Here is a 24,763-nt window from a genome sequence, read left to right as displayed (position 1 = left end):
AACAACTTATTTTGTCATTTAGCTTGAAGGACTTGTTGCATAGAAGACCTTGGTGAAGGTCTGTGCTCTCCGAGGGCCCTTCCAGTTATGTATTGCATTTGTATTACATCCTTAATAAGCACCGAAAATCTTTAAAGATATACCAGAAGGCCATGCATGCATTAACTGATGTGAAAATAATGATTTATATGGAAATGCTCTGTTTTTGTATAGCGCCTTTCTAGTCTTTGTGACCACTCAAAGCACTTTTACACTACATCACAGCATTCACCATTCACTCACATTCATACACTGGTGGAATAGCCACCAGGGGCAATTCAGGGTTCAGTATCTTGCCCAAGGACACTTCGACATCCTGAGCCACAGCCACCCCTTTACCAGATTTACTTTGTTGATGTACTGCTATTTTTTTGATTGTAATCTTTTTTTTCAAAGATAAATCTCAGCACAATTACTGTAGGTTATTTCAATGTCTGAACATGAATTCTTTCGGAGAAAAGCAACCCCTGCTTGTCCATTGCCTTCAGTGAAAGGGGGAATCACACAAGACAGCAGAACAAACTGGACTTTAAAGCCAGACAGGGTGCTAAATTGCCTAACTCTTTTATTCAAGGAGTAATTCCAGTGGGAAACATCACGACAGATGACAGATGACCAATGCACAGCAATGCTCGGAGCACATATAGTTCAATTGATTTTATAAGTAAGAGGCCGCGATGAAGCACAAAGCTCTTGAGATAGATTTCTGCCCATAAAACCCAGAGAGTCGGGGCAATGAAATTTACCAGTAGTGAGTCTACAGTGAGCACACAGTATCTTTTTTACAACGCTGCGAGTGCTGTGCAGATTGTGACAAAGATACATATGGATGTTGTATCTCAAAATGGTTTCCAGCTCGCTCCGCTTATCTCAGCTTAAAGGAAATTAAGCAAATAAGATGTATCCCGCTATCTCAGCTGTATATCTCCCTGCATGTAATTCACTTCCTGAGATCGGATGTGGAGCTGTTTTCACAGCCAGGTGAAATCAATAGGTTGCCATCGTCTTCACAGAAAGGTCCAGTGCTGGATGAGACCGAGAAGAGTTGGATAGGTTTGGGCGAGGAGGAGACGGCACATTCAATGATACATGACGTGTTTGTCCGAGTGGAAAGTATCCCTTCCTGTGTGTTCTTTTCATTTAAGTGGTGACCTCTCTCTCTGTCTCCCTTACTCTTTCTCTTGCCTTTGTCGCTGTCTGACTCACACACACACACACACACACACACACCTCAGGGCAGATAACAAATCCGAACCACTGCAGTGCACTAATGACCTTCTCTCTCAGCCCAGAGACCTGTCAGCCACACTGTCCGTGTCACTGCCAATCATGCGAGGCTCTATCTGAAGACATTCCCGTCACTAGTCTTCATCCCCTTCATCCTTCAGTGCCTCTGCTGAAACACAGCCCATCAAGGTTTGCCAATCAGAATCCAATTTGAAACCTTAATTACTTGGTTGGCTCAAAGGTAATGAAGCAGCATTAGACACCAATTGGAATAACTCACCTCCGTCAAAGCCTGACTAGCATTCTGTCCTCGCCAGATTTGGCCTTTCTGGCTCTGATTATGAGTCCACAGGGAGGGTGGAGATGTCAAATTGCTGCTGAAAGAAAGATCCACCAGAACAGCAGCCAATGCTTTGATCTAATCTCTAAGCTGGCTGTCTACAAATTTTCATGCTTGGACTGGGGGATGAGTGTTAGCACAGGAGAGACAGACAACTTTGTGAAGGTTGGCGTATGCTTGAGACAAGCTATTTCATGTGTCTGAAAGGCAAAAGTGTTTATAACACTGAAAGCCGGGTTGAAGCTGTCATAGAGAGGGGTGAGATACAATCACCGCACACACTTTCTGACAGTCTCTGCTGAAAGCATTCATGGTGTTGCGCCAGACACAAAAAGTGACAGAAGTTGTTGCATGGAGAATAAAAAAATAAGAGCTAGAGTCCTGCTTACTTTCTCACCTCCATACACCTGGACAAGTACTGCATGAAGTGGGAGCAATTGCTGGATTAACAAAAATTCAGCCCTGGCACTGTAGCCACACCAGCCCACATTACCACGCATCCCCACTCACGAACACACGTTCACTAATTAGGCTACATTTGTGTACTGGTGGTGAAATAATATAAGCAGTAGGCCAACCACATGTAACAGATCTGTAACTTTTAATGTATGTGACAGGGACACAATGCTCCATAGTTTTTAAAAAGCACACGTTTAACAAATTTACAACTAGGGCTACAGTTAAAAATTAAAAAATGGCTGTCCATCTGAGTATGTTGTAGAGTCTGTGTGCTCTCTGTCTGTTTGTCTGCAGTTCCTGTCTTTCTCTACTGCAGAGAGAGTTAATTACAAACCGAACATTTGTGTGTCACTGTTTTCTTCCTACCTCTACCACACTCCTCCCTGTCTCTGCTAGGCCTACAGTAGCATCCTTCCTCACGGCACTGGTACTACGGGACCAGGGGTCTGTGACTGTACTGATTCCAGCTACATCCTAGTTCATGAAAGCAGTATAGGATGTAAACATCGCAGGAAAATGTTTTCTCACACACTGCTCTCAACATTGGAATACACATAAATAAAAACAAGTAAGTCTGTTAGATGGCAGAAGTAGAAAGGATTATGGTTTTCTGTACTGACAAAAGTAACTTTACTGACAATCAGATTACATTTCACTCTCTCTGATGAGGTGTTTAAGTAACCTACTTGAGTTTGTCCATCTCAGGACCAGGCTGGCTTTATATTTTGTCTTCTTCTTTTCTTGTTATTATTATTAGGCATAGGCCATAAGTAATAAAACCTCATCTGATGCACCGTCGTCTAGGGCTGTGCCATATGACGAAGGCTGATGAGCCACACAACACTATCCACCAGTGGCAGCCGTGAGGTGCGTGTCAGTCAGGTAACCTTAAATTACTTGCCCACGGATATACAGCTTACTTTATAGTTCGCCAAGACATGCTGTTGTTGTGATGTTAGCTGTAACAGCAGGAGAGCTGCGAGTGTCGCTGTCTGGAGCTGCTGAGCTGACTCTGGGACCGTCTCGTCCTCTCGTGATAGCTTAGCAGCAGCAAGTAACGTTAGCGTCAATTTGCTAATCCATAACCTAGCTAACATTAGTTACATAACTTGCTGTGTCATTGTTTAACGTTACTCTATCATGGTAAGGTTAACCTATTTGTTATGGTGTTGGATTTCTCCCTTCTAAGTTTTCACTTACCCCACCTTTATAATGCAGAGAAATATCCTGAGTTCCAGTTGGAAATGCCATATTTCATTGTATTTACAAAAAATTTTCTATATCGGGATATATTGTTATTGGGATATGAAATGACCTACATCGGGATATGAATTTTTTGCCATATCGCACAACACTACCGTTGTCCTGTAAAAACAATGTACTTATTCAGCATTTCCCACAGACTGAGAGTAGGCTATATTTCAGGTTATTTCTCATTTAACCTTTTTAATGCTACTTACATACTTCTCCACCTTTATTTTAGAGTTTACTCACTAGACTACTTGAATCTGACTTTCTCCATCACCAGTAGGCTAAAAGTAGGCCGAAATGACACAACACACGTCATTTCCACCCACGTTTCCGTTTTCAACCGCATGTGCACAGAGGACGCTTTTTAATGAGGATGATCGAAACTGAAACTAACGTTGTACCCAGTTACAACTGCACCAGTGTGTTCACTGTTGTTTTACCTGGTCCGTGCTTGTAAAATATCCACGTGTCTGCGTCTTATAACGTAATAGATAGCATCTCTCTCAGTGTTGCTTAATGCTTAAATGGGTTGCCAGATATGCTTGGGCGGCTGTTAATGTACCTGAGCGGCCCGCCCAAGTAAAGCCTATGTGTGGGAAAGTGATATTATTATCAACCTGACCGGACCACCCCAAAATAAATGCCCCTCTGGCATTTGCCAGAATTGCCAGATGGCCAATCCGCCCCGGGATGCAAGGCGTCACTATGCTTCAACTTTAGTGCTTGTCAGATAGTTTAATAGCATCTGAAACCTCCTACGAAGAGTTTACATGCAAAACATGTCATGAGTTCATGAATTCTGATGCATTGATATAGGTTAAACTTGCACCAGTATAGAAAATTATTAAAATTAGCTCCATTTCAACCACCTATGGCATAAACAATATACTATAGGGGCCTTTTTTTTCTGCATTTAGCTAGTAAGTTAAATTTTTTTTACAAGCCTCTGTGTTTTACCACCACCATTGTTTAAAGAAATTCCTGCCCAACCATGACTAACATTTAAAATACTGCCCTTACAGCCACGAAGCACATGTGTCACAGCCACTGTAACATAACAACTTTCAGTGGAGCCGTCATCAGTAATGACCTATCAAGCCTGCAGGCCTCCACAGCTTCCTGCAGGACCCAATGGACCGGAAAATAGGAAAAACAAACCAACAGAGTTAGTGCCACCAAAAACCTTATCCAGACCTCCCACCCCCATCAACTGTCCTCTCTTGTACTCCAAACACTCCTCCTTCCACTATCGGTTCGCCCGTTTTCACCTTGACTGAACTCTCCTGAATAATTCTTATCTAACCGCTGCTTATTGTCCTTGCATTGATAGGTTGTTTGTGTCAGTTCACCCGCTAATTAAGAGAAAAGGGCAGTGTGGGCTCAGGAAAAGGCTGCCACTCCTCCAAACAACACAGCCAGGGACGGAAAAACGATGATTGGTTTGGTTGGTTGTGTTGTGTTGCTGTGTGGGTGTGACTGCTGGAATAAAAGACTACCAGGAACAGAAAAGCAAATCTGGACTCTAAAGGGGAAAGGAACAAGACAGTTAAATCAGGTGCTCAGTTGTGACTGAATGCAGGTTAAGTCTTCTGACCTTTAAATCTTTGTTTTTCATCCACAGGGAACTCACAGCACATCTTAAAACAAACCTCGACGTGTAAGAATACAAAAAGCTCAAGACATAGTTCTCCTCCTCATAATGTTACAGATTAAGTTCAGAGCACTCGTATTGTGATCACTGTTACATAAAGTTAATATTTTCTGGAATACATTCAAAATTTTGACTGCTTTGGAAAACTGCTTTATTATTTAACGCTGTGTTATAAAATGTACCCATGTTAAAAATAACCTATTACATTAAAATGGCATCACCCAAAATAAAGCTGCCTCAGATCATTTCCTACGCTGTGAAGTCTAATACCAGTGGAGGATGACAAACAAAAACACAATTTCCAGATTTTGCAGCCACAAGCGCCCCTCAAACAAACATCAAACAACGACCGATGTAGCTTAAATTCTGCCCAATTATAAAATTAAAATTAAAGTTGGGATTAGTGGCTGCCTGGCATAAGAATCTACAGGCTCCCTAGTGGCTCAGATTTAGTCACAGTGGTGTTTTGAACTGAATGCTAATGTCAGCATCATAACATGCCCCCAATGACAATGCAGGTATAATATTTACCCTGGTTTACCATCTGTTTACCATCACCATGTGGGGCAGCTGTGGTTCAGGAGATAGAGCGGGTTGCCCGTTAAATGGCAGTTCAATGTGCATGTCGAAGTGTCCTTACTGATTGATACTGAACCCCGAATTGCCCCTGGTGGCTATTCCACCGGTGTATGAAAGCGCTTTGGATGGTCACAAAGACTAGAAAGGCACTATACAAATACAGAGCATTTACATCTTAGTTTTTAATGTTAGCATGCTAACATTTGCTTATAAGCACTAAACACAAAGTACAGTTGAGGCTGACGGGAATGTGGGCAGGGGCGTAGTCGGTTTCCCAACAACTGCCCTCACAACTGCAAGATGGCCACTACAACAAATACTTTGTGATAATTGGATTAACTATAATTTTTTTTTGGCAATGTGCTCTAAAGTAACATGTGAAATGATCAGGATATCCTTCCTGCATTTGTTATTGAGGCCTTGTATAAAGGTTAAAATCCTTTTTAGCATCTTAAATATTAAAGTTGATATAATGTCAGATCAATTTGCTCTTATTTAAACTATATACACACAAAGTTTGTTTGTTGAACATTTTTGTTCCGTGTTCCCCTAGTGTTTAACTCCAGCCATGCCTGTGGAGAATTTGGAAGTCTGTGCTAAAGTTTATGTCATGTGAGTTTTTCATGTCAGTAGTTGTCAAGATATTTCATCTGAATCATTGTGGTGGACTAATTGCCCACATTTCCATCCCTACATTCTAACTGTATGATTAAGGAGCATCCACAGAGGATTCAGCCTCTCTACTGTAAACTGTGTCACGCATAAATAAAGTCCATGACACCAAAACCAACTGCTCCATCGATAACATCACTACCTCTTTGTATAAAGGACCTGATCACATTAGAAAAGAAAAATCAAGTTGTAAAAAGTTATCTTCTTTAAATAACACAGACCTCTGACACAAATGAAGTACCCCGTTTATTCTCTCTTTGTTGCCATCGTGTTTCTGTTTGTACTGCAGCAAAAATCCACATAATTCAAATCTAATTCTGAATGCTTAACTACTTTAACTCCCCGCCTCCTCTCCTCCTCCGCCCCCACCTGCACCCTCAATAAATCAGTTTGTTTGTTTCTTAATGTGATTAATTACACACAAGAACTTCTATGTGACAGGTGACAGAGACAAGCGACGACCCTCGCTCCCTCAGTCTTCAGTACAGTCAGCTCTCCCCATGTCTGCAGTGTGAAACAGGCCAATTTATTCTGCCAAAACTGAAACCAGCATGAAATGGTCCAGATTTGAAGCCGCAGTCTGCCGTCTACTCCACAGATCTGGCACTGTTGAGGCAAACGATAGAAACTGTGAGACGGTTCAAGTGCAGGCAGTCTGGTTGTTGGATAAACACACACTTTCAGCGCACAGTATCTGAAATCTCAAATTGTACGGAATCAAATTAATAAATTTTACTCTCAGAAGACGTTCCCCTTGAATGGAAATGGGAGTCAAATCTTTAAGGAACTCTGTCAGAGATTATTCACAGATAAACCCAAGATGGAGGTGCACCTTTTAGAAACACTTTGCACAGCAAACCCCCTTTTGTTTTTCAGCCACATGTGTTGAAGATTTCCGTGTTGTTACTATGAGCACTTAAAGAACAAGAGATGAGAGGCTTTTTAGAGTGAGACTGGATCTCATTAACCCAGTTTTAGCCGTGGCCTCTGCTGCTTCTTCACAGGGAGAGAAAGAGACAATCAGGTTATAAACCTCTCCCTCTCCTTTCGCCAACATGGCTGAATATTTCATAGCACTCATTGCTGCTTAACCGCTGCTTTCACTACAGGCTAATGGAAAGATGGAAATCCTCTGAAAATGCCTGTGTGTGTGTTCGGAGTGTAACAACTGAATAGCATGTGTGATTTAAAGATGAGTGGATGCTAACAGATTAGGATTTTTTTTAAAGATTAGCCTTGTGCCTGTTTAAACTGTATCCTGGATCCTTAGCATAGCTGGAACATCGAGGAGACAGATGCACAATGAGATTCAGTGTTTGGAGGACAGATGCTGTATGCAGAGGCTGAGCCTCCAGGACCGATCGATGAATATATAACTGTATTTAAGTACAAATTTGAGGCATTTGTACTTTCCTTGAGTCATTTCTTTTCATGCCACTTTCAATTCTACATCACATTTCAGAGGGAAATATTGTTCCTTTTACTTCACTAAAACTATCCAACTGCTGTAGTTACTAGTTACTTTACAAATTGCATAACAAAGACATGAGGAGCTCATAAAATATGTTTTGTTATAATAGTATTACTACAACAGTAAAATGCAGCTTTTACACAAATGCATGAGTAATAATAATCTAATGTAGTATAGTAAGTAAATAATAATAGTATAACACTCACAGGGGCCATTTTTCTGCATGAGTACTTTCACTTTTATTGCTTTAACTACATTTTCCACGTTTTTAGATACTTTTAATCCGTAAATGCAGGATTTTTACTTGTAATGTACAGCACGGTTTTAGTACTTAAGTGAAGCATCTGAATACTTCCTTCACCACTGCTCCTGGATTGATGTGTTTAAAAGAATGCATCTACAGAATCAAGTCAGAGAAGCAAGTAGAAGGATTCACTTGTCAGCCTTTTCCCACACTGACAGTGACAGTAGCCAGGCGTTTTGATCTCTAGTTTCACATTTCAGGGGAGTTTATTTGGTGAGGGAAGTGGTGATGAGTGAGTTTCATCTGGTCATGACATTCATTTAAATACAGCACTTGTAAAACAAAAAAACACATGTGTGCTCTCAGCATCCCACACATGCAAGGAAAATCCTGGCTAGGGGACAAAACAGCTGTATCTGTTTAACGTTCACAGATGCTTATGTGAACAACTGAATGCAAAACTATGAATGACTTCCAGGAGAGACAGTCAAAAATGTGGGCTGTTATCCTCATATTTAAACAATATTGCTCTTCCATCATCTTTATATTATGGCCGGTTTTTCAGTCCACCTTCCAATATGGCAGAACAGACAGACAGATAAAAGCAAATACATAACTTCAGTGTCTCAGTGATATGAACTAACAGTGAATAGAGACATTTCAATATGGACTTTGCTCTTTACAACAAATATGGGTGAGGTCGACTTACTGAAACCAATGATTAATGCTCCAGATTATGTGATTAAAATGTGCACTACATTTTAGTCATACACCCGTAGGTCTCCACCTACAATGACATCATGAAGTGGGTGACCTTCTACCTTGCAATAAAAAGAGCACTTGACCTGATACAGAAAAAAACATCGTGTGATGCTTTAATAGACGGTCAACATGGAGTGTCCTTAAATTGACAGATTGAAATTTTGGAATCAGGAGACGGTTAGCTTAGCTTAGCATAAAGACGGAAAACAGCTAGCCTAGTATGTAACAGACCGTGTATTAACATTTCACCTCCTGGTGATAATTCAATAATATTGTCTCTATTTGACTGTATCTTCACAAAATTCGCATTTCAATATATGAAACAGTTGTCGTATGTAAATTAATAAGTTACATTTGACCCAAAAGTACTTGAGCATTTTCACTGTCATTCTTACCATCTCACATATCATTATAATACTGTATCATTTCATACTTATATCTGTGTCTATTGCAAACCTTCTCTTAATTACCCAAACAAAATATTCATAACTCTAGGTCCACTTACCGCTGTAGGTTTGTTGTTTATTATTGCATAACAGTGATGCGGGGAAACTAGTTTCAGGTGATTCTTTACACAAACAAAGCCTACCTTAATCTGTTCAAATATATTCATTGATTAAACACCTTGATACAATGAATCTAATTACTGTCCGGGTTTGATGTACACTCTGCTGTGTTGACTTTTCCACACAGCAGACCAACCTGCTCAAAATGCTGCTACTGGGAATTAATTTAATAATGATGTAAGAGTCCAGTCGGCCAATCACGCCCCACCGTCCCCCTTCAGAGCGCCCACAGAGGCTTGTGTCCGAACAGTAGAGGATTAGGGAGGGCGACACAGAGGCATCACTCTATGACCAGCAATACTCAACTGAGTCATTCCTCTCAGCACTGCCTCCAAATTACATTTCTACTTTTGTGATGTTTTTTTCTCTCTCCCCTCCCACATCTGCAGTGTTGGTGTGTTGGACAGGCTACCTCTGATTGCTTTGCTGTGGCCGTGATTCAATGATGCATCTCTGAGGCCGCATGGGGCTACAGGCTGCATACCAAACGGCAATGCACTAGAGAGCCATGGATGAGACAGGCATCAGTGAGTGGGAGGCAGGGAAACCCCGCACAACATGGCACTACAGAGATTCAATGCAGCAATACAGGGGAGCTTAGCTACAGAATCTCAGGTCATCAACAGAGTTAATCCAGATATAATTATGCAGCTAATCTCAGAAATTATAGATGGTTTAATCAGCCAATACTCAATGTGGCTCACGTTTTAAAAGAAGACTATTATGTGCATCTCCATAACTCTTTTCCTGTTCATTGTCTGTGAGAATAAAAGGGAGTAGACAATGTAAATAGGATTTATTTGAGGGATAGGGGTGGTGCCAGTACGGCCCTATAAAATCAGACAGCAGTAACTACAGAAGAAGTGAAGTTGACGGGAAAACTGCACACAGAAATAAATGCTGTAATGATGTAATTTTGCAGTTTTTCTTTTTAGGCTAATTATTTAGCCATAGAGTCAAGATAATATGTCTACTTAAAAATACCAACCTACCCAGAACCTACCAACAAAATGTGTTGTTTTAGCTTTATTCAAGTTTGTAAGGATTAAATTTATCTCTGTTGTGCCATATGTATGTCTGTCAATACTATACTTAAGTCAATTTAATAAAATACATTAACACACAAAATCGAATTAACTTCACAACTTCAAAATCTGAGTTGGCACTGTTAGCAGGTGTTTAGTTGTTTTTTTTCCTTCAGGTTTATTAAAATTTATTATTTTCAGTTATAGGTAACAGCCAAGCTTCAACCCTTAACCTTAACCCTGCATTCTTTAAAATGGCCAGCAGGGGGCGACTCCACTGGTTGCAATAAGAAGTCATTGCGATGTCAATGACAAAATGACCGTACTTTGCACTTGATTTATTAGCTCAGATAAAAAAATCTCTGCCCGCTACCACAGAGACCTGTCGATAAGGTTAGAGGCGAATCTTAGTCACTGCCCCTACATTTAACTAGCCATGAACTTGTTTTTGAGTGCTGTCTGGGCTTTTGTCAAATAACTTTGACCCTTTTACAGTTAATTATAACATTTTGGTTGCCTAAAAAGGAGGCAGACACCATCTCCACATTTAAGAGTAGGCTTAAGACTTTCCTCTTTGATAAAGCTTATAGTTAGGGCTGGCTCAGGTGAGTCCTGAACCATCCCTTAGTTATGCTGCTATAGGCCTAGACTGCAGGGGAATTTCCCATGATGCACTGAGCTCCTCGCTCCTCTTCTTTCTCTCCCTCTCTATGCGACCTCATCCCATTAATGCATGTTACTAACTCGACTTCTCCCCTTTCCCGTAGTCTTGTGCTTTCTCGTCCCTCTCCTCTCTCTTCCTATCACTTCCTGCAGGTGTTTCTGGCTCTGGAGCTGTGGAGTCTGGATCTGTGGCTGCGGGTCGCCTGCTGCCCCTGTGTTCCTGCTCGGCATCCTCTACTGCAACAACTATTGTTACTAGTCCTATTGTTATTATTGTTATTATAATCATTAACATTACGATTGTTATCATTAAAACTACTATATATATCTGTACCATTATTCATTCAGTCTATAGCAACATCACCTTTACTGTCTGTACCTCTGTGTGTATATTGTGTAGGCTGCCTCCCTCCCCTCTCTCTCTCCCTGTTGTGATTTGGCGCTATATAAATAAAACTGAATTGAATTGAATTGAATTAAAAATGTCTAGTTCAGTGATTGGTTGTACTAAAAGACACTAAAGAGTCAGCTGTTAATTTTTTCTTAAGACTGTTTCGCTAACCAAAATTGACATCAAAATTAATATCACAGATGCACCTTATTAACCAAGCAAGGTCCACACATCTGGTTCCAAAAAGACAAGATGGCGACAGCCAAAATGCCAAACTCGAAGCTTCAAAACAGTAGTCCACAAACCAATTGATGAAGTCCTGGTGGCTACGTCCACTTCTTTTTTACAGTCTATGGTAACAAATCTACGGTAAAATCAGTATGTAAATGTATGGCTACATCACCAGCTAGCTTCCACTTGATATAGCGTTCTTGTTTTAGCTTTCTAGTTTGCTGTTTTGTTTGTAACAAAGCGCAGCACCTCAGGGTTTGCAATTTACATACTGTTGTTTTGACCTAATATGCAGTCACTAGTGGTTGAGTGTAACTAAGTACTTTTAGATTAGATTAGATTCTTTATTGTCCTTTTCAGGAATTTTTTCCCCCACCATCTACATATAAACACCATATGTACCAATTATTTTGGAGGCGTTGTTTGTGATGTATTGAAGTTTATTCCTATTGGGCACATTGAGTATGTTGAAATAACAGGTTGAACAGTAAAGGAGGATGGGTTGAATTACGCTTTTGTAGAGCAGCAGCAGAAGGTGGGTGGCAACAGAAAGGGATGTGAGTTTTCAGATGGAGAGTACTGTAATGTACTTCAGTACAATTCTGGGGTACTTGTACATTACTTGAGTATTTCCATTGTCTGCTACTTTATACTTCCTCTTCACTACACTTCAGAGATAAATATTGTACTTTACTGCACCACGCTTGTCTGCTAACTTTAGTTACTAGCTACTTTGCAGATTTAGACTAATAATAGAAAATATAACCAAAAAATAACTGACGTACTGATGTATTATCATAATTATAATACAGTGTATATACACACATCAGAGGGCACTAATTGGCGGACTGTGGTCAGGATTTGGTCCAGCCGCCATCCTCTCCGGACCTCCAACCTGCAGCCAATTTATTATTAATGTGAAAATTCTAGTTGAGAATTACTACCTCCTGACGGAGCGTTTCTATTTTAACCCGTGCAGCTTTTCTAGCATTTACTGTACTGGTTTAGCGACACAGGAAACTCACAGACAGATTGATTGATTGATCACTTCAAGCTACACTTTTTATTTCATTTTTTTCTCTAATTAAGCACTTTATTTTAGTTTACTTAAATTTAGAATTTATTATTAGAGTAGTTATTGTTTATTATCCCTCCAGTTTGATGTGAAAACTGTAAATCTTGTTGAAATATTATTTGATTTGACAGTCAGTTGTTGACTAAAAACACATGTTGATACAACTATACGTTATGGCACTGAATGATAACGCAAATTAGTTGTTATGACATTCCGGACCTATGCTTTGGGAAATTTTCTCTGCACAATTTTCTGGCACATTATTCAGAAACTGGCCATTCTGCATTTACAAAAATTACAGTAACATGTTAAATGCAAGAACATGTATTTCTACACTGTGGTATTGGGCTACACAAAATACAGAGCATAACAGAAATGCCTGCGTAAACAATGCAGACGATGTGAACGTATGTGCCTGCATGCATAAACACACACACACACACACACACACACACTTCTGTCTTGCCAGATCTTGTAGACGCAGACCTCTAATGCTGTGTGACTGCACTCCCCAGGGCTTCTTTCTGCTCCGCTGGATGAGCTCTGCTGCCTGCATGGAGAGAAATCAGGGATTCCCTACATTCGCTGGCTTCTCTACTCCTTTTATTCACCCATTTATTCCCCCTCTGGCCTCACGCTTGTGTGTGTGTGAGAGAGCTGTATAAAAGCTCGGTTATCATTAGGAAGCCATTCTCCCTGTGACAATGATAAAACTGCCTCAGCAGATGCAGCTATTGCTTATAGGAGCCAAATGAACCAATTTAGAAGCGTCACAATGACAAATAATAGTATGGCAAGATATCTTAGGCAGCAACGGCTTGTTGTTCGTGCAAAACAACCCAGAAATGTTAAATTTGTCAGGTCTTTTTTTACTGTTGTTGACACTAGAAAGAAAGCTCATACAAGAGATTGCTTACTTTAATATTACATCCACTTACAAGGCTTCATAATGAAGCTACTGATAATATATGAACTCATGGGTGTCATTTTCACTCATTAGTACAGCTGCTTGGTTTTAATTTACAGCTGTCTCCAGTCCAAAACACACAGACCTAATGCTCGCCAGTCAGGCTCAAGACTGATGGCTGATAGAAAACGCTGGCTAAATATTGTCTGTGGCCACTTTGTCAGTGTAAGCAGCCACTTTGGCTAGCAGCCACTCTGTCTGACAGGTCTATTAAACAGTTTGGTACCTTGAATTGGCCTCTTGAATTATCAGACCACATTGGCTGCTTAAACTGGTAAATAAAAATGTAACACTTGATGCTCAAAAACTGCAGTAAATGAGACTAAAGCCTGGTGTTGAATTAGTCCATTTGTTTGAATCTAAAGGGGTAAATAAAGTTTCAAAACATCAGAATTTCACCAGATATTACATGTATTAGTCAATTAATTGGTTATTTTGTGAACAGACAAATTAGTTTGATAACTGAATAATCATTTAAAGCATAGATTGAAATTTTGGGAAATCAGCTTATTGACTTCTGAGAGTTAGAGGAGGAGATTGATGCTGGACCAGTGTGTGAGTAGCTATTGATCTTTTCATCTAGCTGTCTGCAACATAGCAAACCATTTCCCAAACTAGACATTTATCAAGCAAAGATGTGAGAAATTTCAGCTTCTTAAATGAGAAGATTTGCTGCTTTTCTCTCATTTATATCAGTGTAAATAGAAAATCTTTTAACCGGTGGTCAGTTACATTTTGATATTATTGATTAACAATTAATTCATTTGGCGTTGAAAGGATTATTTGCTACATCACACGGTAAATTGTTAGAAAAAAATTAATAAATATAATTTCACACATTTAAATATTTGATATAGCTTCATCACACCAAATCGCATGAACTTCACCACCAGTGTCAACAGCTGTGGCAGTTAGAGCTACTTTGCTAAGTTAGCTACTGTTAGCAGGAGTTTAGCTGCGAGCTCACGCAGAAGTGTCGCTTCTCCTACATGTCTGGATGTAGCCAGTGCTTCACTTAGTTGCATGGAATAACAAGCTAAAATGTATTATTTGCAATAACAGTACAGGTAGCATTGGGTAAAATACAGAAGCCTAGGTCTATGTAAATTTAGTATTAGCTGGCTATATTTAGACTCGAATCTTTAAGTTATCTGTCAAACATTTCCTTGTTCCTCTTATAACCTAAGCTTATAAACTACAAGGATTTACTGCGTTTGTCTTATGTGATTGTAACTAACAGCTGCAAACACATAAGTTCAACAGTTCAGACTGTTGGTCGAACAAGACTATCGCTTGATTAGACTTTTTTCACTGTTTTTTGACATTTTATAGACCAAAGGATTCATCAAAATTTTTAGACTCATCCATAATGAGATTTAATAATTAGTTGCAGCCCTAATCATTTTAAAGTTGCAGCTGGTAGAGTTGTACTAACACAAATGTTTTTTTTTTATTTAACTTTTGGGTAGTTTAATGTAGGCCAGGCCTAGGCTAAATAACACGGAGTAGTATTTATGCTCAGTAGGATATTCGTCATCTTAATCTGCAAGGTAACTCTGGCTGTCAAATAAATGTAGCTTAAAAAACAAAATGTAATTTTGTAATGAATGAAAAAAAGGGAAAAAAATGTAATATAGCCCAGGGTGTAAGCCCAAACCCTCCTGTAAGGATTTCTTCAGGTACCTGAACCTGCTGACAACATCATCCCATTTCTTTTATCTTAAACCACAACGGGATCTCACACCTGGCATCAGTGTTTTCCCCAAAAGAGCCTCTGAGTATAGCAGCATCAAACCGAATCATAACATTGACTAATCTTAGGCACAAACCACCTCTGAATTGTAATCAGAGCGGCCAGTGTGTCTCTCCACTCCTTTATACTGAGCACTGATATCCAGCCCTGAAGACATGCAGCGACACACTATTACTGTTTGTCTGTCACCTTTTTGTTCCCTGAGAGGCTCTGGGATATCCTGATAAAAACTACCACAGACAAGGTCATCAGTAATTTCCAGCTGTAAAGACATATTATAGGACCTAAAACTGGTTTCTCTCCAGTCACTTTGCCTTTGAAGGTAATCAAACCCAGGTGACCACTGCCTACCTTGAACCTGACACATCATAGTCTCACCTGAGTTGACTGCAGGTTAATTTGCCGTCAAAACCAGCAGAGGCAACAAGAAACGACATAATGAGTTTTTTTGCTGCATTGCACCTGCCCTAACGCGCCTAACTTTATCCGGGAAGTGGCTGTCTAATGTGACTAATTCTCCGAGGTCGTGGTCGAGATGGTGGACAAACCCCCCCCCCACACACACACAACCAAAACAAGGAAAAGACACAAATAAAAATCTTTAACTGGAGACACGCGGCAGCGGCTGGCTGTGCCATATGCCAGAGGAAACACGGTGGTGTTTGGTGTCCCGCTGTGTTCCCGGTTGACCTGCAGAGCCGAGGTGTCTTACCTGGAGGCTGCGGACAGCGGAGAGGAGCCGGCAGGGGAGCACGGCAGGTTGAAGAGTCCGTCCGGGGATCAGAGACAGTGCGTGAGTGTCTCGGTGCGCCTCGGCACCGACTGAAGGCAGAAATCCACAGCCAGGGTGTTCCCGACAGGAGGGGGCGTGGTGTGTGTGTATGTGTGTGTGTGTGAGTGAGTGTGTGTGTGTGTGTGTGTGTGTGTGTGTGTGTGTGTGTGTGTGTGTGTGTGTGAGTGTGTGTGTGAGAGAGAGGCACGCAATCCTCACAAACAGGCTTATTTCTGACAATGCGTCAGTTGTTTCTGCTCAAACTCAGACCCCTGTTGTTTTTATGAAATACGCCAATTAAACTGGGTCACTAAGTGCATTTCACTGCAGTGCTGGGCTCGATATAGGCGCAGGGGAACTCCTTATTGTCACTGGTGGTACATTATGTATTATGTATTTCCCTGCTGAGCTCCTCTGGGAGTTTGTATTTCAGGTTATGGCCAGAGGAGCAGCCAGACTATTAGTTTATTTAATAGTGCTGCATGTAGCTAAAATGAATAGGTTGATCGTCTTGGACAAACATGGCAGTGGTGGTGACATGGGGTTGGGGGGTCACAATATCACAATAAGAGGACCATATTCCATATCAATAGCCCACAGCGTCTTTAGGCATTTAAAATAATCAGTGGGCTACAACTGCCCTTGCCTGTCTTTCTTTGTGGCCTCTTTTCTTGTAACAGTCACACATGGATCTCTGTTTTGTATGTGTCCTACTAGACACATCCCGTCTTTGCATGCCTCCTCTTTCAATAGCCTACATGGTTTAAATCACATATTCTCTGTTAGGGTGACTGTGATATAATTGTGATAGGCCTATAATAAGATGTTATTAATGTTCCCTGTCCATGTTAAATAAATACAAACTTTAATCTAGTTTTGTATGTCACATTTCATTACATCATCACAGGAACACAAAAGCACAGGTGAAACATATTATCACAGTTATTTTAGACATTTCACACAAAGTAACATGATTATATGTAAAAACAACAGTTTCACATAGATTAGCCTATATGTGAAACAACAAGAATTCCCATATGAGGTCTGTTTTTTTTATATTTTGCATTGGAGCCTATGTGGAAACATGATATCAGTTAATGTGAAGTCAAAGTAATTTGCCTTGTATGAATGATATTACCAGTTTAGACAGTAAATGTCCTGTTTCCAAAAGGTAACTCCATCCGTTTCACTCGTGGCATTACTGTGGAAGTCTTGAGTGAATAATTGGATTTTGTACAAGCGAGGGTTCAATTTGTTTTCATTTTATTTAAACTGGACTTGTGAGGATCTCTGAAGCTTCGGCCTGAGAAATAAAGACAGATATTTACAGTGTGTTTCAGACTCCCTGTGATGTTGACTCTGGCCTGGTGTTGCCTGTCTGAACTCCACCACAGTGAGGCGACATGTTAACACAGTCTGCAGCTTCAGGAGGCGCAGACGCGTCTTTTCTGCGCTCTTTGTCTCCGAACATCAGGAAGTAAACAGGAACAATAACGGAACAGCAGACGGACACCGGTGATAATAAAGACAAGAGACTTATACAAATATCGCTGTAGCAGTGTCAGTAGCGATGGAGGAATATAACTCTGGAGAGGAGGTAAAGACATTTTAAATTACATTTATTTAACTATCGAAAACACCACCGCAAAGACGCATCGGTTGGTTAACGTTAGCTAAATTTGCTAGCTTAGCATTTAGCTGAGGCTAACGGTGTTTTCACCGGGGTGTGGTCTTTATATTAACAATATTATTTATTACAGTCAGAATCAGCTAGTTACAGTGACAATTACATATTTATAATTTATTAAAATTAGTCAAATATAAAATAGTGGATTCTTAACTTAAGTACAATACTAATAACAAATAAATATAACGTTATGTAACGTTAGTTATAATCAGAAGAATGTGCTTGTTTTAAGTATTAAAAGTGAAAGTACTTAATGTAGAAAAAGGCCCTTGGACTGTTAATAATATATCATTAGGTTATTATTACTCATGCATTAAAGTGAAAGCAGGATTTCACTGTTGTAGTTGGTTGATGTGGATATTATTTTAACTATTTTATATAAGACTAACCTTAAAACTATTGATTATTTTCATTATGCGTTAATCTGCTGATTAAAATAAATTGAAATTTTTAAAACAAAATCTTCACAGTTGTGGGGTTGGGACCATGAAATGCTTGAAAAATGACTAAACCATTATCAAAATGGTAGTCAATAAATGTTTCTGTCTATCGATTATTTGATTAATCTTAGCACCAATCTTTTCAGCTGTACTTTACTTTTATAAGAAAACATCATCAACATGTACTTGTATAAATGCGTGTGGTAGTTTAATCTATAACAAAATTTCATATTTGATAAACTCTCATGTGTTTGTGTGTTAAAAGTTTGTAAAGTAACTTGTAAAGCTGTAGTGAAGTAAAAAGTACAATATTTCTCCTTGAGATGTAGTGGAGTAGAAGTACAAAGTGGCATCAAAAGTACTTAAGTACAGTACTTGAGTAAATGTACTTAGTTACTCTCCACTACTGCTAAATGTATTGAGGTGCTTCACACTCTGCAGGAGGGAATGGTAACCTACAGGGATAATCTTAGTGCCACAAAATAAGATTAAGACTGATTAAATAAAATTTTCCCCCAGGCTGCTGTTTTTGATTACGACTTTGTGTTAGGTTCACTCTTAGCAGTAGGAAAATAAATACCTTGCCTTTAGCTGCTTGGCTTAGTCAAATTTTACTATGCAGCTTGACGTTATTGACCAATGTTTACTTCTTCTCTTTGTTAGACCTGTGGATGTAAGCCATGTAAAATCATTAAACTTTGTCTTTCCAAATGTGTTGTGCAGAAATTGACTTATATATAGACACAGTCCTTTAGATAGTTTCTTTGTGCAATAAATAAATAAATAAAATACAACAATGGAGATGCCACTAACTAACCATGTTTTTGCTTTTTTTTAATTTCACTGCAGGTTCTCTTCAGTGCTGATGAGGCCAGTACGTCAGTTAAAGAGGTACCTTTTTCATCCTTTGAAACATGAATAACTTGTATTTTATTATGAATCCACCCTTTGCTGTGAAGACAGTGTACATGGTGTTCTCTGTGTTTGGTTTTTGTCTCAGTGTATTGAAGGTGTTCTTGGTGGAGCAGATTATAACCAGAGTAAAGTGAATCAGTGGACGGCCAGTATAGTGGAGCACTCTCTGACTCACCTGGTCAAACAGGGACGGCCGTTCAAATACATAGGTTAGCCAACTGCCCATCGTTTACAATAACACGAGTTAATAATGTTGGCACGACGTAAGCTCGTAAACATGTGACTGAGTAACACTGCTCCCTGATGTTTTGCAGTAAACTGTACGATCATGCAGAAGAGCGGCGCTGGTCTTCATACAGCCAACTCCTGCTACTGGGACACAGCCACTGACGGTGAGAGATGACTTATAATTGGAGCTGGTATCATTGATACCAAAACAATGCTTTTTGCAATATTTTACTTTGTTGTGTTTGTCTACACTCATATTTTAATTTAATAAGATGAGCCAGAATTCTGAAATGTGAAATCTCATCTAAACACAAGCTGTTGTACAAGTTCTTTTCGTAAATAAAATGATCTTAAATTAGCAAAATTATTATTTAAATCAGGAATTATCTGATAGATAAATAAGTTAACAAGATTATGAATCAGAGCAGACATTCAGTGCCAGTTTCTGGTTCTTGACAAATTTCTGTTGGTCCCAAAAAAGTGTTTATCTGATACGTAGCCCTTCTTTTAATCTTTTAATAGAGATTGACAAATTGTCCAAGCCAATTTTAGCTCATTGCAAATACACTCATATCAGTAAACTCAAAATGATTGTTCCAAAATAAATAACAACTACTGAGTGAAAGCCAAGATCAGTTTCACCGGTGATGTTCTGTTTAGTGTTTACTGTCGGGCATCACTAAAAAACAAATAGCAACCACTATTAATTGGAGAAAATAAACTTCGTAAGAAAGTCATGCTCTTCATAACAAGAGGGTTCTGTTAATATATCAGAATCAATCAAGTGTTAATGTGACATAGATGTTACAGTGTGAAGCCTATATTTGTTCAGCAGGAACTAAATACGCCTTTAAAGAGGTGGTATTATGCTTTTTGGCTTTTTCCCTTTCCTTTATTGAGTTATATTTTTTTTTTGTGCATGTAATAGGTTTGCAAAGTGAAAAAGCCCAAAGTCCAACCCAAAGGGAGTTCCTATCTCCCACAGAAAACGCTGCTCTGAACTGCCTGAAAACAGCTCGTTTGTAGTCCAGCAAAATGCGCGTCATAACGCTCGCCAAGCAGCAAGTCCGACACACTGGTGGAAAAACAGTGAGCTGCAGTACACATCTCTCCCTTCCAAACACTAGCTACCCTCCAGGCAGTCAATGGACATAAAGTTGTTACTGTGATGTAGAGACTGAGCTCAGTTATATCTTGGATGGAAGTATCTTTCATCCATAGTTAGTTATAACTTTAACTCACCACTCAGAAACGGTTGCGCCAATCCTGCTGTGTCATTTCTCCTGCTTATTTGTCTTGTTCAGGAAGCTGCACTGTCAGGTGGGAGAACCGCACCATGTACTGCGTGGTCAGTGTGTTTGCTGTCGCCGTGCCTCTGTGACAGCAGCACCGAGCTGCGCCGCGCTCTCTCTCTCCCAACACCGTCATGTGTCCGTGACCAAGAAGCCATGGAGATCCTCTAATGATACCCTCTGTTCATATACGAATAGCTTCTGTGTCCACACAGGCCAGAACATTCAACTTCAGGATACGAGTTGTGGTTTTGTGAGTCGACAGCCTGCGTTGGTGTGACTGTGAGAAAATGTTGCTTTGTAGAGGACCAGGATCAGAGTGCAACTCTGAAGCAGTACTTTGTTAAGTAGTTACACTTCAAACATCGCATTTGCCCCAAATGTTGTAATCTGTGCTTTATGTAAAACTTGATTAGGTTTTAGTCATGCTAGCAGCAAGGCTCTGGAGATGTTGGTCTATCAGTCACTACCGAAACATCTCACCAACTATTGGATGGACTGCCATGAAATTTACTACACACATTATTAAAACCCCACCCAATGCTTTGGTTTATGACCAAATAGCAGCAGAATTAACAACATTCCCATCAGCCTTAGTTGAACTTTAGTAAACATCACCAGGAAGAAGCTAAAAATTGTTTAGTGCTAATTAGTGTTAACACTACACCTGCTAATCATCAGCATGTTAACATTATCATTGTGAGCAGGGATGGGAAAAAATACATCAAAATGTATTTCAAAATAAGATACCAAATACTGTAATTTAAATTGTATCAAAATAAACTGTATTATTGTATTTCAAAAATACTCAAAACACTTTTCCAAGGTACAATGAAAAGTGTTATAACTTATATCTATCAGCCTTCACCACTACACTGACTCAGATGATCAGGTGGACATTGTTGGGTCATGTGATAAATCAGACATGCCACCAGGTAATTGATCAAATATTGACATATTCCTGTGATCACGCAGATAAAGATTAGTTTTAAAGTAACAAACAGTTTCATGTTTATCTAACAGTTGGCTCAAACGCTTTTTTATTTTTTATTTATTACAACCGATGAAAACTGAAACTGTGGGGGCTTCTACCCGGGTCACAAAATTAGCTAATAGAAAATGATTTAGCCTAGGCTAATAAAATGAACATGGACGCTTAACAGGAACTGTTAAGAATTGTGTCAATTTATGCTAAAAGGGATGGAAAGCAATGAAAACCCACACGTTTCCCACCTCGACCTTCTTCTGCAAATTACTGAGTAAGCCAATCAGTGGCAGGATTGTTATGATGTCATCACATAGACTTCTCACATATTTTACTGTATTTTTAAAACTACAAAATACAAAACACTTAAATATTTTGATACAAAATATGAAGCAATTTTCATCATCCCTTTCACATACAAATTACAAAATCTTGTTTTGTCATTTTAAATACATGTACCATAAATACTGCCCATCCCTGATTGTGAGCATGTTAGCTCATAGATGTTAGCATTTAGCTCATAGCAATGCAGTAAAGCCTCACAGAGCTGCTAGCATCGCTGTGGACTCTTAATCTTGTTTTAATTTGTCTCCTTCACTACATTCCCAAATAAAACTGAATGAACTTGCTGTAGTAAAAAGTTTGGTATTTAAGAAAAATCTGACTGTTGTGTTTTAGTAGGTAGACACTTACATAAAGTATAAAGTGCCTTTCCTTGTGTGCATTAATATTTAAATGTTTTACATTGGTCTGTGTCTGTAATTGCATATATGAGTGTGTTTTCAAGATGGAGGATGGTCCCAACGAGCACTTTTCCTAGACTTTCTCTCTAGAAATCCTGGGTTCTTCTGTGGAACTGTGTTGAGTCCATGAAGGCTGTTTAATAGGTTAAATTGTCAGAATGTCTACAGTGTAGTCATGAAATGTATTTAATAATTCAGTTTATCTCTACAAACCACAATGGAATTGGATATGTTATACAGATTGACACAAAGGAAAATGCTGCTATTTTGCAGTTTGGGAGTTCGTCCACTGGAGGTCAGCCCAGGACAGTGTGCAAGATTTTATTTTTTTTGTTTTTTATTGACAAATATTCCATATACAAAAACATGGCATTGACTTGTTACATACTGCAGAAAGGATCAAGTGCATATCAAAGATAGGTGAAAACAAAAAGAAAGGAAGATAAAAGAAGTTTAAATAAAGGAAAACGGCTAGGGTTTTTTTCCCAAATCATATTCTGCTATAATACTAAAAAGTCTCGTTGCATTCTTTGTTTTCATAACATTAAGGGCTTTTGTAAAGGAAAGAAGCTCATTATGAAATACACAAAACTTAGGATTCACTTTCAAAAACTTTGACTTGTGAATATAAAATTTCCCGAGAATGACAAAGTTAATCAGAAAGTCTTTGTTGTTGTCCATGGCACAACCATAGATAATGTCCTTCAGAGAATGGATGGATACACACCGGTAAGAATTTTAAAATGGATTTCTTTGGGGAATATAGGGAATTTTAAATATTTGGTTCATAACGAGTGAATGGTACATGTAGTGGCTATCTTAATTGTTCGTAATTATAAGCTTCAACTAAACTTACTTCTATCATAACCACATTGTATGAACGACGTAAGATAATTTTACGCGTTGAGTTGGCCCGTAGAGAACCAACGACGGTAAAACAACCGTGTTGCTCCGCCGTCCACACTCGTTTATTGTTTTCCTTCCTTACCGCTTCCTTCAAACTTCAAAATAAGAGTTCCAATACAGAAATTGCACCGAAATACCAAAATAAACACAAGAATGACAGAGTAACAAATGTTATAACATAAACAAACTTGCTACTAATAAATGGTGCTTACATTCCGGCCCCTAATTGTTAATTCTGCAACTTAACAATTACGTCTTTGAAATTAAAGCATCATTTCTCTCAGAATTAAGGATTCATCACTTGCACAAACAAAACTTGTACTTAACCTTCTTAACCATAACAGTATATTTCAAATCTACATTCAAGTGAACTCAAAATGCACTTATAACATGTATCAACATCTTGCCTTATACAAAGGTATACTTATGGCACATATAACCTAAAAAATGCCTTCACTTAGTTTACTCCTCCATTTCAAGCAACACACATAATTTATGTATTGGCCTTTCCAAAATGCTAGATTTAGTTTTGACAAATACACATCTCACAATCCCTTTGAATCAGAAAGTGTCCGTTCAACTGTTCCTACCAACCAGGAACTTCTTGGTGCACTGTCATCAACTATAAGGACAACATCTCCTGATTTCAGATTTCTCCTTGTTACTGTCCACTTCTGCCTCTCTTGCAACAGTGGCAAGTACTCTTTAGTCCATTGCTTCCAAAAGATGTCAGACAGGTACTGCACCTGTTTCCACCTCCTCTTGCCATACAAGTCCTCTCTGTCAAACAGTCCTGGTGGCAGCACAGGCTGGCCTTTAAGGAGAAGCAAATGGGTAGGTGACAGTGCCTCCAAATCATTTGGGTCACTTGACACTCTTGTTATAGGCCTGTCATTAACAATTGCCTCGACTTCACACAACAATGTATGAAGACATTCGTCGTCGAGAGGCTGCTGTTTCAGAATATGGTTGAGGATTTTCCTCACAGAACGTATCTGTCTCTCCCAGATGCCACCAAAATGTGAACCTGTTGGCGGGTTGAACATCCAGGTAATGCCCCTTTGCATGAACATTTCTGAGATTTTTGAGTGGTTCCATCTTTGAATTGCCTCACGCATTTCTTTCTCTGCTCCCACTAGATTCGTTCCATTGTCTGATCTCACGACAGACACTTGACCTCTCCTAGCAACAAATCTCCTGAATGCGTTTATGCACGAGTCAGTTTCAAGTGTGCTGGCAACTTCGATGTGAATTGCTCTAACAGTGAGACAGGTGAACAATACACCATACCTTTTTACTGTACTTCGCCCACGTTTCACTTCGAAGGGCCCAAAATAGTCTATGCCCACATTAGTGAAGGGTGGCTTGTCAGGCATTAGGCAATCTTGTGGCAAATTTGCCATCCTCTGTTCTCCAGGTTTTGCTGAAA

General features: G+C 39.4%; 2 protein-coding genes across 4 annotated transcripts in view; one reads left to right on the top strand and one right to left on the bottom strand.

Annotated features, from left to right (window-relative positions):
• The window catches only part of sytl5 (synaptotagmin-like 5), a 48,763-nt gene extending 32,547 nt beyond the window's left edge, over positions 1–16,216 (bottom strand). For 2 of the 3 annotated variants that reach the window (XM_038720763.1, XM_038720765.1), the window contains exon 1: positions 16,079–16,215. The gene's annotated coding sequence lies outside the window, so the exon portion shown is untranslated. Of the gene's footprint in view, positions 1–16,078 lie in introns of all 3 variants that reach the window. The other variant, XM_038720764.1, reaches the window with a different exon arrangement.
• A 1,365-nt stretch (positions 16,217–17,581) lies between these two features.
• On the top strand, positions 17,582–22,395 carry dynlt3 (dynein light chain Tctex-type 3). The gene is made up of 5 exons (XM_038720762.1): positions 17,582–17,735; positions 19,115–19,156; positions 19,266–19,389; positions 19,495–19,572; positions 20,713–22,395. The coding sequence occupies exons 1-5, from the start codon at positions 17,709–17,711 to the stop codon at positions 20,787–20,789; spliced, it is 348 nt and encodes a 115-aa protein (XP_038576690.1). The 5' UTR covers positions 17,582–17,708; the 3' UTR covers positions 20,790–22,395.
• The last annotated feature ends 2,368 nt before the right edge of the window (positions 22,396–24,763 follow it).

Source organism: Micropterus salmoides, unplaced genomic scaffold (genome assembly GCF_014851395.1).
Source record: "Micropterus salmoides isolate LMB-PRFRI ecotype aquatic unplaced genomic scaffold, ASM1485139v1 Ms_hic_scaffold_15, whole genome shotgun sequence".
Classification (NCBI taxonomy): Eukaryota; Metazoa; Chordata; class Actinopteri; order Centrarchiformes; family Centrarchidae; genus Micropterus; species Micropterus salmoides.
The sequence above is the reverse complement of the archived record's forward strand: the minus strand, read 5'-3'. Positions and strand labels throughout refer to the sequence as shown.